Source organism: Narcine bancroftii, chromosome 8 (assembly GCF_036971445.1).
Source record: "Narcine bancroftii isolate sNarBan1 chromosome 8, sNarBan1.hap1, whole genome shotgun sequence".
NCBI classification, from domain to species: Eukaryota; Metazoa; Chordata; class Chondrichthyes; order Torpediniformes; family Narcinidae; genus Narcine; species Narcine bancroftii.
Window position 1 is genome coordinate 86,147,757 of NC_091476.1, and position 19,312 is coordinate 86,167,068.

The 19,312-nt window shown below is 47.0% G+C and overlaps 2 protein-coding genes across 4 annotated transcripts in view; one reads left to right on the top strand and one right to left on the bottom strand.

The window, feature by feature from the left end:
* Window positions 1-493: 493 nt before the first annotated feature.
* On the bottom strand, window positions 494-19,251 carry LOC138740996 (uncharacterized). The gene is made up of 2 exons (XM_069894415.1): window positions 19,132-19,251; window positions 494-1,181 (listed from the first exon to the last, which is right to left on the bottom strand). The coding sequence occupies exon 2, from the start codon at window positions 1,145-1,147 to the stop codon at window positions 542-544; it is 606 nt and encodes a 201-aa protein (XP_069750516.1). The 5' UTR covers window positions 1,148-1,181; window positions 19,132-19,251; the 3' UTR covers window positions 494-541.
* Window positions 17,574-19,312, top strand: part of fli1 (Fli-1 proto-oncogene, ETS transcription factor) — an 87,971-nt gene continuing 86,232 nt past the window's right edge. For all 3 annotated transcript variants that reach the window (XM_069894405.1, XM_069894406.1, XM_069894409.1), the window contains exon 1: window positions 17,574-17,661. In XM_069894405.1, coding sequence (XP_069750506.1) covers window positions 17,638-17,661 — 24 coding nt within the window. In that variant the 5' untranslated portion in view covers window positions 17,574-17,637. The remainder of the gene's footprint in view (window positions 17,662-19,312) is intronic.

Below are 19,312 nucleotides of genomic sequence, written 5' to 3' on the forward strand. Positions count from 1 at the left end.
GAGTGAGATCGTTCAATCCCCTGGTTTAGAAGTGGGTGGCAATGTTCGATTAGCTGGTGTGCAATTTGCAAGAATGTTTGGTCCCTTGAGTATCAGTGAGTGAGAGTGTTCTATCCCCTGGTGTAGCTGTGCTTGAGATGGGACAATCCCTTGATGTAGCAGTGGGTGAGAGTGTTCTATCCTCTATTTTAGCAGTGGATGAAGTTTTTGATCCCCTGTTCTAGCTGAGTGGGAGAGTGATCGATTCCCTAATGTAGCAGTAGGTGAGAGTGTTCTCTCTCCTGATGTAGCAGTGGTTGAGAGTGTTCAATCCCTTGTGTAGCTGTTGGTGAGAGTGTGCAACAATCCCCTGATATAGCAGTGGGCAGGAGTGTTTGATCACCTGGAGTAGCAGTTGGCGAGATTGTTCGATCCCAGGTTAAGCAGTAAACGAAATGTTTGTGTGGCAGGCTGCACCAAAGGAAAACACAGGCACAATACTGTTTGGGGCATCACAGCTTTATTCCACTCACATAAATATCTAGTTGGCTGCTCACTGTACTTACAGTGTGATCCCGGGGGAAGAGAGAGAGCACACAGTTGGGATCTCAGCATTATACCATGGGCCCTCTGGGTCCACCTGGTGGTCAGATGTCTTTAGGCTGGGTGCTGTGTCTCTAGGCCACCCGATGTACCACAGTGTATCATTACATTCAACCCCTTTAAAATAGTCCTGGTATTGCTCACATGTCCAGGGTATATTGGTTTCTGCATCCTTTGGGACCTCCGAGGGAGGGTGCGTGGTTTGTGCTGAGAGGGGAGTTGATCGGCTGGGTGTTGTGGGTATACTGGGTGGGTTGGGTGTCCCCAGGGGGGTGGCATTCATCATCTGTGGTGCGGCTGAGAGGGGTGTTGGTGCTTGGAGGGATGCCGATGGTACATCGATTGGGTTGGTCTGGGGTTCTTCTGCTTCTTCCTCTTCTTCTTCGGCCGGTTCTTCTTCAGCTGGTGCCAGGTCCCTCATGGAGACAGAGTCCTCCCTCCCATCAGGGAACATCACAAACACGTAGTTCTGGTTCATGTGGATCAGCTCTCCCCTCTCGACCAGTGGATCCATCTTATGCGTTCGGCCATGCTTCTTGATCAGCACTGAGCCCAGTGAGATCATCTAACGTGTCACCTTTGAGCTCGGGGTCGATTTCCTTGTGAAAGAGAAAAATCTGTCATGTGGGGTCATTTTCGTGGAAGTACACAATAACGACCGTATCGCGTGTAACACCTCGGGTAACACCCTGCCACCTAGATACTGGGAGGTCCTTTGACTTTAGTATCAGAAGGACCGTCTTCCAAATGGTACCATTCTCCTTCTCTACTTGCCCGTTCCTTTGGGGGTTGTAGGTTGTGGTGCGGCTGGTAGCAATCCCCCTCTCTCGGAAGTATCGCGGCGGCTCGGCACTCATGAAGGCTGCCCCCCCTGTCTGTGTGGATATAGTTAGGGTATCCACACATGCTGAAGATGGGTTTCAGGCACTTAATTACTTCTGCCATGGACACATCTGCACAGGGGATGGTGAAGGGGAACCGGGAGAACTCACCTATGACGGTGAGGAAGTAACAGTTGTTATTGGTGGATGGGAGGGGACCTTTAAAATCGATGCTGAAACACTCTAATGGCCAGGTGGATTTGATAAGGGCTACCTCAGGCGGGCAGTAGAACTGTGGTTTGCACTCGCACATATACGACAACCCCTTGTAATGGTCCTTAACTCTTCTGCCGAGAACAGGAGGTTGGCGTTCTTAATGAAGTGAAACATCCTGGTCACTCTGGGGTGTCCCAGCTCGCTGTGAATATTCTGCAGCAGGGGCATGTGTTGAGTGGCCGTGCAAGCACACCTGGACAGCATGTTCGGGGGTTCATTGAACTTACTGGGGCGGTATCGGATGTCATACGAGGAAGTAAACAGTTTGATCCTCCAAAGTAACATTTTATCATTCTTAATTTTCCACCTGTTCTGATTGTCAAATATAAAAGCTACTGATTGTTGGTCTGTGACCAGTGTACAGCGGCTGGCCGCCAGGCAGTGCCTCCAGTGCCTTTTGCCTCTACTAGGGCCTGGGCCTCTTTCTTCCCTGCTGAGTGCATGGTTTCTGAGCCCTGCACTGTTCAAGAAAAGAAAGCCACTAGGCGTCCCTTCTGGTTCAGGGTGGCTACTATGGCTACATCTGAGGCATTGGTCTCCACCTGGAAGGGGAGTGTTTCGTCTACAGCCCTCATGGTTTTGTGTGCCAAGGGGTCGCGCAGGCTGTTAAATGCCTGGACTACCTCACTGGGCAGAGGGAATTATTTTACTCTCATCAGTGGATGGGCCCTGTCTGCGTACTGGGGTATCCACTGCCAGTAATAGGCAAATAAGCCCAGGGATCTTTTGAGTGATTTGGGTGTTGTAGAGATGGGTAGGTCCATCAGGGTGCGCATGCGAGTCAGATCTGGTCCCAACTCCCCCTTCTGTACTACTGTAGTGATATGATTATATGTACTGGCTGGCCCACCCTCCAGGTGTCCTTCTACCTTGGCTCCTCCCTTAGTCCTGCCCATGTGACCCCAGGCCATAAAGGTCAAATCCCCTCTTAGCCTTGGCCCCGGGCCAGCAGTCTCAGGTACAATAAAGTCTATCGTTCCCCTCAGTCTTTATCTGTGTCATTATTGGGGCTATTGATAATGCCCAACAATTCATTGCACTAGATTTTTGTGGTCTCCGGTAATGGAGAAATTGCTGCACCCAGAATGGCTAGAAGTTGACCCCCCAAGTCCCAGATGCTTCGGTGCTCTTTGAGCAGTGGATGAACTGCTTCAACATCTTTCTCAACGCTGCTGCTGAGGTGGTTGACTTTGATGAGAAGAAGTTAAAAATCCTTCGGGCACGAGTCGGCCAGAGGGCCTTCCTGGCCATCCAAGGCAGTGTGACTTACAATGAGGCGATGGCCGAAAGTGAATGTGATATACTCCCGTTACCTGCTGGCATCCAGGAAACAACAGCTTGGTGAGTCCACTGAAGAGTTCATCCAGTCCCTGGTCACACTGGAAAAGACTGTTTGGGGGAACACAAGGCCACTATATCCCTAACCCAGTGCGAGGAAGAACTGATTTGAGATGTCTGCGTGTCAGGTGTAAGGCCAGATTATATCCGGCAACAACACCTCGAGGAGGACCCGCTCCCACTCAAAAAGGCTATCAACTTAATCAGGACTTTAGATGCGGCTCAGCACCACGCATTGTCAATCGCAGGCAGAAGCTGGCCATCTCCATATGTTCCACCACCAAGGCCTTTGGCCTGGGACTCAGCGTCTGGCATAAATAGTCTGATCACAGTTGCGATCACACTGACGTCATCGTCGAGATCCTACTTCTGTGGGCAGTCCCAACATTTGTGATGCCTCTGCCCCGTGAGGGGAGCTAAGTGTTTGGGCTGCGGGAAGAGTGGCCATTACCAGAAGGTCTGCAGGTTTCGACCACAGTCCGGGAGCAGCGCGGTGTGCTTTCCAAAGGAGCTTCCGACACTGATCGCGCGTGCGGTAAGGGAAGCACCATCTTGTCAGCCATCGCTCTCAACCTCAGCACCTCAGCTTACCGCCCTGATGATGTCACTTCCGACTGCCAAGACTCCACTTCCACCTTCTTCCTCATCAAACACTGCGTGGTAAACATGGAGGTCGCCATCTTGGGAAGGCCTCCCCACCGATGATAACGATGAAGGGATGCCTATCTTGGCATCGGTCACTCTGAATCAAGCCAGCCTTCATCCGATCTCAAACTCTATGATGCAGATTGAGATGAATGGGCATGAAACAAACTGTCTTTTCGATAGCGGCAGCACGGAAAGTTTTGTGCACCCCGACATGGTCCAGAGACTCCCTCCCAGTCCGACCCATGACCGGGATGGTTTCTATGGCTGCAAGGGATCAACAGACCAGTATCTGGGGGTATTGTGTAGCGTCGCTGATGGTGTGGGGGGGGGGGGGGAGGGGAGTGTTATAACGATTTTGTATTGTTAATTATGCCTTGCCTCTGCGCACTGATCCTCCTGGGCCTCCACTTTCAGAGACAAGTCAGTTCAGGAGCGTAATGATGGCTTTTGGGGGGGCCCAACCACCGCTGACCATCCACAGCCACCAATCCCAGCATCGCCTTGTGGTCCAAGCACCCAGTCTCCAACACCGTTCTGCAATCACACAACACATGGGTGACCCCAGCCCCCGTCACTGTTTGCGAACCTAATCCCAGATTCCAAACTGATCGCCACCAAAAGTAGGTGCTATAGTTTGGAGAACATGCAGTTCATCCGGGCTGAGCTTCAACGGCAGAGGGGATCATAGCCCCTAGCACCAGTCCCTGGAGGGCGCAGGTCCTCGTGGTCAGAGGTGCGGCAATCCCTGGTTGGTAATTGATTATAGTCAGACCATCAACCGCTTCACCCAGTTAGACACGTACCCGCTATCCCGGATAGCTGACTTGGTAAATAAGGTCACTAATTACAGAATTCTTTTGACAATTGATCTTAATTAAGCCTACTACCAACTCCCCCTAAGTCCAGCTGACCGAATCAATACAGGCTTCGAGGCGGACGGGAAACTTTTTCACTTCCTGCGCGTGCCTTTCGGAGTTACTAACGGTGTTTCTGCCTTTCAGAGAGTGATGGACTGGATGTTGGAGGAGAAAAAGCTGATGGCGACATTCCCCTACTTCGACAATGTCACCATATGCGGCAATGACCAGCAGGACCACGTCGCTAATCTCTCAAAGTTCTTGCGTACGACCAAGTCCCTCAACTTGACGTTCAATAAGGACAAGTGCGTGTTCAACATGGAGTGCCTGGCCCTTCTTGGATGCATCGTGACACATGGTGTCATTGCCCCCTGAACCTGACCGCATGTGACCACTCATGGTGTTCCCTGTCCCAAACACCATGAAGGCGCTCAAGAGGTGCCTGGGGCTGTTTTCATATTATGGACAATGGGTGCCCAGCTACGCTGATAAGGCCCACCCACTAATTCATATGACCACCTTCCCATTATCGGCGGAAGCCCAGGCTGCTATTGACCAAATTCGAGGAGACATCGCTAAGGCCACGATGCATGCCGTTGATGAAACCGTCCCCTTTCAGGTGGAAAGCGATGACTCCAATGTCACACTGGCCACCAGATTAAACCAGGCAGGTAGGCCAGTAGCAGTTTTTCCCCACACCCTGCATCGTCCCAAACTTTGGCACTCCTCCGTCAAGAAGGAGGCTCAAGCTATCATTGAGGCAGTGTGCCACTGGTGGCACTACCTGGCCAATAAGGGATTTACCCTGTTGACTGACCAGAGGGCAGTGGCTTTCATGTTTAGTGCCAAACAATGGGGTAAAATCAAGAATGAAAAGATTCTCAGGTGGAGGATAGAATTTTTCACCTACAACTATGACATCTTGTACTGACCAGGTAAGCTCAATGAGCCCCCACCCCCCCAGATGCCCTATTCCTAGGGACATACACCAGTGCGCATCTCAACCGCCTCCAGATCCTGCACGATAATCTGTGCCATCCGGAGTCACGATGTTGTACCATTTTGTCAAGACACAAAACCTCCTGTACCCCATAGAGGATGTCCGGACCACGACCAGATGTTGCCAAATTTTCGCCGAGTGTAAGCCTCAGTTCTACCGGCCAGAAAAGGCACATCTCATCAAGGCCAACTGCCCTTTTGAATGACTCAGCGTTGATTTTAAGGGCCCCCTCCCAATCACATCCTGACGGTGGTGGATGAATTCTCCAGGTTCCCCTTTGCAATCCCCTACGTGAATATGACCTCGGCTTCAGTCATCAAGGCCCTGAGCAGTATCTTCACTCTGTTCGGATACCCCGATTACATTCATAGTGACCGGGGGACCTCGTTCATGAGTGAGGAGCTGCAACAGTACTTTTTGGCCAGAGGCATAGCCACCAGCAGACCCACCAGCTATAAACCTAGAGGTAATGGCCAAGTGGAAAGGGAGAACGGCACCGTCTGGAAGGCGACGCTCCTCGCCCTTAGATCCAAACATTTGCCAGTGTCCCGCTGGTAGAACGTTCTGCCCAAAGCCTTCCGCACCATCCGGTCTTTAATATGCACCGCTACTAACACCATCCCACATGAACGCCTCTTTGCGTTTCCTATGAGATCGGTGAATGGTTCCTCCATCGCTCCCTGGCTGACAACCCCAGGACCAGTTATACTTTGGAAGCACGTCAGGGGCCATAAGACAGACCCACTGGTTGAAGTGGTGCATCTCATGCACGCAAACCCTCAATATGCATTTTTGAGGTACCTGGATGGCCATGAGTACACTGTGCCAATATGAGACCTGGCAAGGGCTAGAGACTCTGAGACCGCCTTGCTGGCTACTGACCACACCGCAGATCTGATCGTGCTGCATCAGAGCACGACCCTGGAGCCTGAGCTGCCTACCTTGCAGCTGGACGTCCAGGCATCTACATCCCCATGCAGCAGCGGAGGACCCTCCAGCACTCCCGGAGTCCACCGCTGGCACCCCTTCTCAGACAGCCCCTGCAGTGGACGCTCTCCCGTCAGTCCCCTCTCCAGAGGGGTGCCGTACAGACACACCGGATCCACAGCAGTCCGACAGACAGAGGAGGCCGCCCGTACGGCTCAACCTCTAGCTGGCGGGGGCGTCTGCTTCTCCCGCCTCTTGTATTATCTGATTATACTGCGGCTGTTGTGCTACTGTATTGTTATTAAAATTTGTTGCTGTTATCACCCCGGTTTGTTGATTGTTTTCTGGTGGGTTCCATTTTTTTTAAAAGGGGGATGAATGTAGTGATATGATTATATGTACTGGCTGGCCCACCCTCCAGGTGTCCTTCTACCTTGGCTCCTCCCTTAGCCCTGCCCATGTGACCCAAGGCCATAAAGGTCGAATCTCCTCTCCTTCCCGCTCATTCCTAGCCTTGAACCCAGGCCAGCAGTCTCTAGTGCAATAAAGCCTACCATTCCCCTCAGTCTTTATCTGTGTCATTAATGGGTAGTTGATAGTGCCCATCAACTACGTAACCCAACAAAGCCAGCTTCCTAGCCCCGAACACACACTTGTCTTTGTTGTAAGTCAGGTTGCGTTCTTTGGCTGCCTCCAGGAATCTCTTTAGGTTTGCGTTGTGGTCGCTCACCGAGTGCCTGCAGATGGTAACATTGTCCAGGTATGGGAAAACAGCCTCCAGACGTTAGTCGTCCACGAGTCGGTCCATTTCCCTCTGGAACAGTGACTCTGAACGGGAGTCGGAGGAACTGAAAGAGTCAGCCATCATCTTCAAATGCCGTATAGAGCTTGTCGCTCCTCCTGATTGGCACCTGGTGGTACGCAGCCTTGAGGTCGATGGTGGAGAAGACCTTATACTGGGCTATCATTTTCACCATCTCGCTAATCCGGTGGAGAGGGTATGTGTCCAGCTGTGTGAACTTATTAATGGTCTGGCTGTAGTTGACCACTAAGTATAGTTTTTCCCCTGTCTTTGCTATGACTACCTGGGCTCGCCATGGGCTATTGCTGGGTTCAATGATGCCCTCCTGCAGCAATCGGTGTGTCTCCATTTTATATTGTGCCTGTGTTTTCCTTTGGTGCAGCCTGACACAATTTATTCCACTCACATAAATATCTATGGGTTGCATCCGGCTGAGCCGCTGTTGCTGCAGCCATTGTCGTCTCCATCGCCTCTGCCACCTGCACAGTCTCTTCCAGGGACACTGTGCTTCATCCTAACGGCCGCTGGTGGAGTTCATTTAACCAGACCCCCACCACCTGCATGTCCCTCATCAGGTCCTGTTCTATTTGCTGTGGGGTTCTAACGTGGAAGTTGCATGCCTGTCCCAGGACTCTTACTGAGAGCATGAAATCCCAGAAGGACTTCCCTGGTTGCTGTCTTCTGGTCAGGAGATGGTGTCTCGCATGTACTTCGCCTCCCCCTTGGAGATAGTGGGACTGGAGCATGTCCATAGCCTCCCTGTATAAGGGGTAGTCCTGGGCTAATGCATATGGGAGGTCTCTCAGCTGAGCCAATAGCAGCATGAAAAGGTCTTCTGGGTCTGCAGCCGGCATCATCAACGAACATAGTTCAGGAAACAATGTCTCCAGCGGCTGAAGTGCATGCGTGCGATGGGGGTCTAGTTCCAGGCATTCTGGCTGTAGCATCGTTGATTCATTTCTAGGTGCCCCGATCACACTGGGGCTGGGGACTGTTGCCTCCACTGGTGGACGTGGGGCTCCCCAGGAACTGGCGTTACCTGGTAGGCATCTGCTGAGGGTCCGGTGTCCTCGCTCTCATCCCCGTGTCTGAGCCAGTCACCACCAGGTTTGTGGGGGCTTGCAAATGTCTCAAACATGAAGGATTCGACCCCCTCCTCGATCTCCTCCTTGCGCTAGGGTGGGAACGCCCAGGTTGGGGTCGATCTTTGCTGGCTTGCCATATTTATGTGAATGGAATAATGTGGCAGGCTGAACCAAAGGAAAATACAAGCACAATACTGTTTGGTGCAATACAGCTTTATTCCACTCACATAAATATTTAGTTGGCTGCTATCTGTGCTTACAGTGATCCAGGGGGAGAGAGAGAGCCCAAGGTTGGGACCTTGGCATTATACCATGGACCCTCTGGTCCCACTTGGTGGTCAGATGTCATTAGGCCAGGTGCCATGTCTCTAGGCCACCTGTTGGCTGAATGATGTACCGCAGCGTATCATCACAGTTTGATCCCCTGGTGCAGTAGAGAGCAAGATTGTTCGATCCCTTTGTATAGCAATTTGGAAGAGTGATCAATCCCCTTCTAAAATAATGGTTGAGAGTGTTTTGTCCCCTGGTGTAGCAGTGGGTGAGAGTCTCCCATCTCCAGGTGTAGATTTTATCCTCTGATTTAGTAGTTGGCAAGATTTTTCGACCCACTGGTATATTAGAGGGCGAGAGTGTTTGATTCCCAATTATAGCAGTGGGTGAGAGTGTTTGATCCCCTGCTGTAGTAGGGTTGACATTACTCAATCCCCTCAAGTAGCAATGGCCAAAGGTGTTTTATCTCCTAGTGCAGGAGTGGACGTTAATATTTGACCCCCTGGTAGAGCAGTGGGTGAGCATGTGTGATCCCCTGATGTAGCAATTTGTGGGAGTGTTCGATCCCCTTGGATAGAAGTAGGGAAGAGTGTTCTCTGCCCTGGTGTAGCAGTGGTTGACAGTGTTCAATCCCTTGTGTAGCTATGAGTGAGAGTATTCTATCCCCTGGTGTACCACTGAGTGAGAGTTTTCGATCCACTGATGCAGCAGTTGGTGCCAGTGACCTATTACCTGTTGAAGCAGTTGGTTGAGATTTTTCAAACCCATGGTTAAGCAGTAGATGGAATCTTCGATCCCCTGGTGTAGCAGTGGTTGAGGGTACAATACCCCAGTGTAACAGTGGGTAAGAATGTTCAATCCCCTGTTGTAGCTGTGGGTGAGAATGTACGATCACCTGGTGTAGCATTGAGTCAGAGTTTTCAATCCACTAGTGTAGCAGTGGTTTAGAGTGTTCAATACCCTTGTGTAGCAGTGGGTGAGAGGGTTCGATCCCCTGATATATCAGTGGGCAAGATTGTTTGATCCCCCGGTGTAGCAGTGGGTGAAAGTGCATGATTCCCTGGTGTAGCAGTGAGCAACATATTTTGACCGCCTGGTATATTAGTGGGCGAGAGTGTTTGCTCCCCTATTTTAGCAATGGCTCCAGTTTTCGATCCCCTGCTGTAGCAGTGGGTGAGAGTGTTCTCTCTCCTGGTATAGGAGTAGGTAGAATGTTCGATCCCCTGGTGTAGCAGTGGGTGAGAATTTACATTCCCCTGGTGTTGCAGTGGGTGTGAGTGTTTGATCCATTGGTGTAGCAGTGGGTGGGAGTCTTCAATCCTCTGATACAGCAGTGGTTGAATGTGTACAATCCACCTGTGTAGCAGTGGTGAGAACTTTTGATCCCATGGTTTACAGTTGATGGAATGTTCTATCCCCAGGTGTAGCAGTGGGTAGAATGTTTGATCCCCTGGTGTAGCAGTGGTTGTGAGTGTAAGATCCCCAACTGTAGCAGTGTGGGAGAGTTTTCGATCTCCCGGTGTAGCAGTGTGTAAGTGTTCAATCCCCTGTTGTAACAGTGGGTGAGATTGTTCAATCCCTTGTTGTAACAGTGGGCGTGTGCGTTCGATCCAACTGGTGTAGTAGTTGGCGAGATGTTTGTTCCTCTGCTGTTGCATGGGATGTTTTGGTGGCAGTTTGGAATGACCTTCTTTGAGGTTACCTGGTTTGCATCTCCAGTTATGAGTGAGAAGGCATAGGGATACGTAGTATAATGTTTGTCAATCATAATGTTTGGATCCTCCAGTGCCAGCATAATATATGCCTGTGAAGGGATGAGACCACAGTCAAGAATTCCCTTGGACATCAAAGGGTTGGTCCTTCAACCCCAGATGTTCCAGATGAGGGAGTTTTTGGATAGGATTATCATGTCTGAGCACCACAAAGGGTTAACCATGAAGTCAACACCACCACCTCTTCCTTTATCAGGGTACACCATCCAGTCCAAGGACCAGGTCTCCATGAAGCAGAGTACGCAGGAAACTCTCGTGTCCCTGTGGTCCAGAAAACTTGCTCTGAGCTCCTTATTCATTGTACAGAGACTGTACATTGGCTGGAAGAAGTGGTGCAGATCCCTGAGTTCCATCAATTATTCTGTTGTGGAGCCATTGGGGAGCTTAAAGTTCCTTGGTGTGCTCACAATTATCACAGAAGATCACGCAGATCACCACTGGCTTGGTTAATCACCCGGACCAGACCTAATTACCAGCAGTGGGTTATAAAGCACAACATGTGGAGTAGCTGGGTCTCTTTTCTCCAAGGAACCAACCTGAGATCCACTCGAGGTCATGAGTCAGAGCTGACATTGGAGAATCGAAATCAATGTGTGTGTGGGCTTTGTGGTGAACACTGATTAACCTACATCATTGTACCGGGCTTTCTTTTCCTCATTTCATGTTGATGCGTAACCTGCCCTAGGTTGCGGGCTGGTGGGTACAGTTGATGCATTTTCCTCTACTGTACATCTCTATCCAGCATGGTTTATAGGTAAAAATTATTTAGTGGCGTCCAGTGTGATTGTTGTATGTACTCTGTGTGAGAGAGTGAGTGATTGTCATTCCCAGTGGCAAATTTCCCTCATGGGCAAATAAAGACTTTTGTTACAATTGATCTGTCTCCAGACTCTTGGCTTCTTGGACCTGTCGAACTTATGCCTCACATTGCAGGAGCGTTGCTTAAATGGGATTCAAAAATTATTGAGGACACTTTCCAACCAGCACACAGGATCATTGATCCATTACTATCAAGAAGGAGGTAAAGGAGCTTCAAAATCAAGACTGTTGGGCAATGAAATTGCTTCTTCGAACAGATTGTGAGATTGATGAACCATATCCTGTTATCAAGTAAATTATCTCAACATATTCATATATGCTTATTTTAACTGATAACTTTATATATTCATATATATGTATATATGAATGTATAAAGATATCAGTTAAAATAAATATATATGAATATGTTGAGATAATTTACTCAGTATACAGTATATATATATGTATGTATTTGTGTGTGTGTGTGTGTAATATATATTATATATATGTGTGTGTGTGATTATTACCTGCTGTATACATGTATGCATGTATGGGCATCATGGTCCCACTGGTGTGAAATGATATTTGCAAGTCAAATTGAGATTGATCTTTAAATGATTTATTTTGCCCATTTCAAAAAATGCCTCTGACTGAAATCACAGGGAGCTACTGGACACATATTCCAGATAACCTGCGATGTAAAAAAAAAACTGGATGCTGCAAAGTGTTGAAATGTGTTGCACAAGATGATACAAATATTCAACAGGTCAGGTCGTACATTTGGGTAAACAGAAGAGTTAACAGTGGAGTGCAATGGGATTTGATCAAAAATATTCCATCTCCTTCACTGCCAATTTCATGTGGCAGTTTGAAAGGGCCTAGTACTGTCAAGTGAGTAAAAAGTCCCGTAAAGTTATCAGGAGCCAGTAAGTTATGATACCAATTAGATGCAAAATTGGAGATGAAACAAGTTGCGAAGGATGTATGGGGAATATTGAGTTGCTGTCCAACATACTTGCGTTTCAAACTGAAACCTACATGTCTTGAGACAAGTTTCCAAATTAGAGGTAATGAAATGACAGAACTTAGTTTTCATAAAAACCCTGCCACAGCCTGGTGCCCCCATTTGACTGTTAGATTTTCTCTTTAAGTGTCAAAAGGTACTACTTTCTAAAGTTCTTCCGACTGGCAAATTTCTTTATTGTTACAACGATTTTTGCCAAATATCGAAATGTTGGTATTTTCGAGGAGTGTAAGAGGGAAAGGATGACGTGATGATGTAATTCAGAAGTTTCTTCCTCCAACCAGCCACACTTAATTTTGGAATCATTAACAAATCTCTTAACTGTGGCCCTGCATTTAAAGAAGTTGTTAACAGGCATTACAAAGATGATATTGCTTATTATCATATGCACTGTACAATGTACATACAGTATGTACCAAAATTCTTACTTGCTGCAGCCAAACAGGATTAAAATTGGTCATATATAATTACACATTTATAGATCGTGAATTTTTATAGCAATCATCGTACATAAAAAAGGGCAGGGCTTCCCAAGTGCCATTAAAATTCTCATCCATCAGATCGCCTTTGATATTTTTCCACTGAGTTAATTCCTGTGGATTCAACTCCTTCATGATCAGTACAAGATCCTCTTTGCCTCTTTTCACTCCCTCAAAATATCCAGTCAAGCTTACTTTCTCACAATCAAATGACAGTCTGATTAAGCTATGAATCTCTTGCCACTGATTCACATCCTCCCCCTGAATGCTTTCCAATCACTGATGAAAGACTGACTTTGAGTTGTAATTATGCGATCTGTCTCTTTCTCCTTAATTTACAAAACAGTCACACATCAACATGATTCTTGCCCTCTGGTACCAGTCCGACAGGCAAAGATCACTGAAAATAATAGCTGGAACATTTGCTTCTTTAAAGGAACTGGAATATTTTAATCAGGCCTAGTAATGCGTCCATTTTTAAAGAGCAGGATCCTTAATTTTCACCGTCCCAATATTTATCATTTGCACTACTTCACAGTCTTACTGTTGAAAATTAATTCCTGTGTACCCCCTGGGTGAAAACAGATGCAAAGTAATCGTTTGGAACTGCCCACTTATATTCTGACTCCCGACACAGTTTGGGGGTTTAGCTCCAATATATAATCGATCCTTTTATGTATAACCTTTTGTTGAAAGTATGATTTTCTTGCATTTTACCTACCCTTGAATCTTCTTAACTTTCTGGATTTCATTTTTTAAAATTTCATGTGGCACTTACTATACATTTTCGGCAGGGCAAGCATTTATCATAAGATTTCTCTGCATTTTCCTGAGATGTCGATTTTGGATTTATTTAATTGACTATAAATTTCTGACCTCTCTTTAAAGGTTGCCCTCTGATCTGAGAGTAGATGCTTCCAGTCGGCCTTTGCTCAATTATGTCTCAGTCCAGTAAACTCGGATTTACCTTAGCTTTTTTTTGGTGTCTTTTGCGATCTCTACGTTAGATCCTACTGAATTACGTTTGCAGCCTCCACAATATTTTCCCATTGCTATCTTGCCACTTGCTGTTTATTCCCTAATACTGAATGATGTTACAATATCATTTCCTGATATTGAACATTGAACCCATACCCATCCACTGTGTCAGGTTTGCTTCATTCAAATTTTAGAAGTTCTCAAATATTTTTTTTTTAAATTCTATATCTGTTTATTACTGCCCAGTTCAGGTTGGGGTTGATGAGACTCTTTATCTTTGTTGCTTTGTTATTTTTGTTCATCTTCAATGTCTGTCTACATATTTCCAGTCATGTCTCCTTCTCTGGGGGGGAGGGGGTGTATTATACACCCCAGAAATGCCATTGGTCCATTGAAACATTTGTGTCGTTCAGCTCCTCTCATTGATCTTCATAATATACCACCGTTTCCCTACCACTATATCTGAAATTATTTCCTTAGCCAATATTGCTACATTGCTTCCAATTCCATCCCACCTCCTGCCTTCTACATCAGGAAACGAGAAACATTCAGTTAACATTCCTGCCCATGTTTCCTTACTGGCTACCACACCTTAATCCCACATTGGCTTCTTTGGATGGATGTCTTGGATTAGAGACAGTCCCCGGGTTAAAAATGTCCTATTTGCAAGCAATCTGTAGTTACAATCAGACAATCCAACCGGAAATAGAATGGTGTCAATTTCTAGTTTGAGCGAGGTTGAGTCATAATTCTAATAGAACTGACCAAAAATTGTTAAATTTTATTAGTATTGTGCCACTCATTGGTCCCACCGCCCCGCTCTCTCCCAACAGCCCACACTAATCCCACTGCTCTGCACCCTCCGACAGCCGACCACCAGCCCCCACACCGATCCCACCGCACTGCATTCCCCAACTGCCCACCACCAGCCCACACACCGATCCCACTGTCCTGCACACCGCGACAGCCCGCCACCAGACAGACACTGATCCCACTGCCCTGCACCGCCCCCCCCCCCCCCGCGACAGCCTGCCACCAGCCCCCCCCCCCACAGATCCCATTGCCCTGCACCCTCCGACAGCCGACCACCAGCCCCCACACCGATCCCACCGCACTGCACTCCCCAACTGCCCACCACCAGTCCCTGCACCGATCCCACTGCCCTGCACCCCCCTGACAGCCTGCCAGCCTCAGGGAGGGAGGGGGGAGGAGGAGAAGAAGCAGTGTGACCCATCGTCTTACGACTGTCAGGCTACGCCACACGCTGCCTGGGCAAAGCAGCAGGTGGGAAAAGTGCCACGGAGGAGGGAAGGAAGGGGAAAGTGAGGAGTGAGTGAAGGAGCTAGGTGTAGATCGCAAGAAGCAAAGATGCAGGAGGGCTGTGCGGTGCCTGAACAGTAGCCAACTCTCCGTATCTTCTCCTATAAAGTGTTTGGATTTATCCAGTTACTTTTATTATTGTGTACAGTACTGTATTATTATCCTTATTACGTTTAAGATATTTTAGTGTATTGTTCTGACTTACAAACAAATTCGAATTAAAGACAGACCTAAGGTATTAGAACTCACCTTTAACCAGGGGACTGCCTGAACTTCCATGAAAGCATAAAGAGCTGCCCAGCTTCTTTGTTTTTCCCATCTTCACCTCTGCTGCCTTGCAAATTCATTACTTATCCCTTATTTTCCACATTTAATTTGCTTCTGAAACTACTGCCAGTTTCCCAGTTTGAAATAATTTAGTTTAAATTCTCACCAATAGTATTAGCAGAACACCCCACAAGAACAAGGGACTAGCTTACACCCATCCCATGAGCAGTCCAAGCACTCCAGGAATGTGATGTCCTACTTCGAGCATCCCCTCCTCAGTCCTTGTCATGTCCTTGTGTTTGAATAGTGTACAAGCAGCAACTTCACACTCCATGTCACCAAGACCTAAAGCTGATTGTCGACTTCAGGAAAGGGAAGTCAGAGGTACACAATCTAGTGATCATTGAGAGATTAGGGTGAGCAAATTTCAATTGCTGGTGGGTCACTATCTTGGAGGAGCTTTCCTGGACCCATCACATCATTGCAATTGGGAAGAAAGCTCGTCAGCACCTCTGCTTCCTCTGGAGTTTGCGGAGATTCAGTATGACATCAGAAACACTGGCAAATCTTTACAGATGTGCAGTGGAAAGTGTGGTGATTTGCTGCTTCGCAGACTAGTATAGGGCCACTGATACATCGGAGCAAAAAGTCCTGCAAAAGGCAGTCATCACTCACAGTACATCACAGAGAAAATTCTCCCAACCATTGCATTAATATACTGCCTTCAGCAGTCATTATCAAGGATCCACACAACCCAGGATATGCCCTGTTCTCACTGCTGCCATCAGAAAAGAGGTTCAGATGGTACAAGACCTGTACCACCTGGTTCGGGAATAGCTGCTGCCCCTCAACCATCAGATTCCTGAACAATAGACTAATTCAGAGACTAATTTAAGGTCTTTTACCCTTGGCTCATTATTTATGACTGTATATATGTTTTCTGTATTTGCATAGTCAGTTTGTTTACCTTTTGCTCTTTTGTATTGGTCTTTCTTCTCGAGTACTATTTACTGTTACGGGTAATTAAAGATTCTGCCTGACCAGCAGGAGAAAACATCTCAGGTTTTAAATGTCATCCCGAACTCACTGCAGACACCCCATCCTTCTTCCTAATTCAGTTCTTGATGCTGATTTAGACCGTGATTATTTTTTTGCAGTTCATGACCCACCCAACTGCCTCTACAGTTAAACAGGAATATCTGCAGATGGTGTGACTGAGTGCAATGTACAAACATACTAGAGAAACTCAGCAGGTCATTCAGCATCCACAGGGAGGGGCAAAACCAACGTTTTGGGCCTGGGCCCTTCATCAGGGAGAGGTTTTCCTGCCCTTTAGTCAAATACCTTTGCAACCCTTCTTTCAAAACCTCCACCACCTCAAGAGTAGACCACAGCTCAGTGGTATCCTTGAACATGGCACCTTGAAAGTTCACATTCAAACAGCATCCAAAAAGCTGCAAAGGTTTTGTCTGCCCCATCCCCTGCTGATAGTGAATTATGTCACCGTGTCCTTTCTCCTTCCACTCTAAACAGTATGATTTATGGAGAAATGGACTTTGTCTTGACTACATATATATATTTTCTGAGGTAGGCCGACTGCAGAAATGGGCAGTCACATGCCAAATGCAATTTAACTCCAGGCAGTATCTAAATGTTTTGATTTTGAATAGGATACAAGAGGTCTCACCTTCCATATTCACAAATGTGTGAAGCTGCCAAATGTCCCATTTTCAAAAACTGCCCAGGATGCATACATTACAGTTGCCTAGGTGCTCTAAATTTGAAAGTTTACTTATTGAAGGGGGGGAAAGAGAGGATTTATATCTGAGATGTATGCTTTATTACAGAATGAAATATTTAAGCCGGATATTCATAAATCTAAATTAAAATGGTAAAAAGATTTATCCATATCTATTTCTCAAGATGATTGGATGACTATATGTGAGGATAGTATGACTAAAATTGTGAATGTAAGGTATAGATTGGTTCATTATAACTGCATTTACCAGTTAAATTTAACCCCTGAGAATTTTTGGAATAGAATTAAGGAACTTTTGGAAGTTTTATTTAAATTTAAAATTTCGCTTGATCCTATGGTATTTTTGTTGGGTCATATTAAGAAATTGAGTTTAGAATTAAAATCAGATAAGTCTCAAATTTCCGTTAGCTGTGGCTAGAAAATGTTTGGCAATGACTTGGAAAAATGAGACTGATTTGAGTATTCAACGATGACATCTGGAAATGAGGTCTTGTAGTCCACTGGAAAAGATAACGTATAATTTACGTCATAATTATATTTTCTTTGTTAAAGTTTGGAGCCCGTATATGAGATATATGGGATTGAATTTGTAATCGTTTTTTCCCCCCACAAGTCATTGGGGTTCCACTAAATCATGGCGATAGTTGAAGGTTGTTATGTAAGTTGATCTCCACTTTTATCCCTTTTTTTCTTTTGGGGCAGTCTAGAGGGGGGTTGGGAGGGGTGGGTTAGGGCTGGTGGTTGGGGCGGGGGGGGGTGTTATATGGGATAAAATATTATGTATTTACTTGCATTTTTATTGTATGACTTATTTTGATCAATAAATAAAATTTGCAAAATAAAAACCCGGCCCAGGATTCTGAGCTTTGTAGATGGAGATGTTCTTCTTATCGATGCATAAATGAATGGTAAACTCCGGAAAGGTGTGCAATTCTGGAACTACTCTTGAGAGAGGACGCGGAGGCAATGCGGCATTTTTTCGGGATTTCAGCTCTAGTTCGGTGGACAAATTGATGAATCCCTGCATATTCTCAGATCCAAGATGGTTTTAATGAAAGATCTCACGGAGGTTTGCTTTGCTGGAGAAAGAAAGAAGCTCTTTCTTCGGGCAAGTTAAAAGTTTTAGCTCCCATCTAATTCCCAAAGTACCCGATGGGATGAGGAGATGGAACCATTTCACACTTGCAGCTTAGCGATTAGCGCAACGGCGATCAGGGGTTCGAATCCCGCTCTGTCTGTAAGGAGTTCGTACAGATTCCCCGAGTATGCGGTGGGTTTTCGCCGGGGGGCGGCGGCTCCGGTTTCCTCCCATCGTTAGAAATGTACCCGGGGAGGGTTGTAGGTTAATGGGGTGTAAACTGGGCGGTGTGTCTAGGTAAAGGTGGGCTGCTTATTGAAAGATCCAGCACGAACATTTTGGGCCGAGGGGCGGTTTTTGTGCCGCCCGCACTTGTGAATTCTGGACTGCCCTGTAAATTCTAGTGGAAAAAGCCCGTTTCCTGTTCCCACATGCTATCTCTCCTGTTTGTGAAGTCCTAGTGCGCTTTACATCGCGTCGGAGAGCCAGAACCGCGTTGATGTGGTCCAAACACATCCAATTGCCAACGGGATACTTAGGCGGGTTCATTCCAGTGTGTTATCGAGGGCGAGTGAATGACGGCTAACAAGAGGTTGGAGATTATGCACAAGGACGACGTTCAGTCATATCGACTCTCTTTCCAAATTGTGGGCGACCGGCCTCTTTCAAACTGCCTTCGTTCTTCTTATCGATGCATAAATGTCATTTTTTTTAGAAAAATGTCCAGACCTGGTGTTGCTTATTTTCATTGGACCTCGGCCAGGTGCCGCCCATTCATTCATTCCTCTCTCTCACACCCACCCCCCCCCCACCCCCCCCACCACCACCACCACCACCACCACCTCCTTGGCTTGCACCAAGCGGTGGGTGTGTGACTAAAAGAATGGAAACGTCAGTAATAATCACCAGCTGCGGGCGTGGGTGGGGGAGATTCAAATGTATATTAATTCGTTAACACACTGTGATTTCTGAATCAGCGGGCCCTCTCGGCAACAATTTGAACTTCCTTGCAAAGCCACGAACTAGTTAACTTAGTTGGAATTTAAATACCTTCCTCAGTTCCGTTAGAGTGTAATTGGACGATAGACCTGAAAACAGACAAAGCGACCCGTCTGGCCCCTTTCACCTCGACTCTTTATATGTTACTGCTCAGAGAAAAATGTTTCAATATGTTGGAGTCTGGACCATATAGGGGGAGGGGAGTCGCAGGATTTAAGGGGCGGCGAGAAAA

Coding starts and splice junctions, on each gene's coding strand:
- LOC138740996 (XM_069894415.1), bottom strand. CDS start 1,147: ATGATCTCACTGGGCTCAGTGCTGATCAAGAAGCATGGCCGAACGCAT.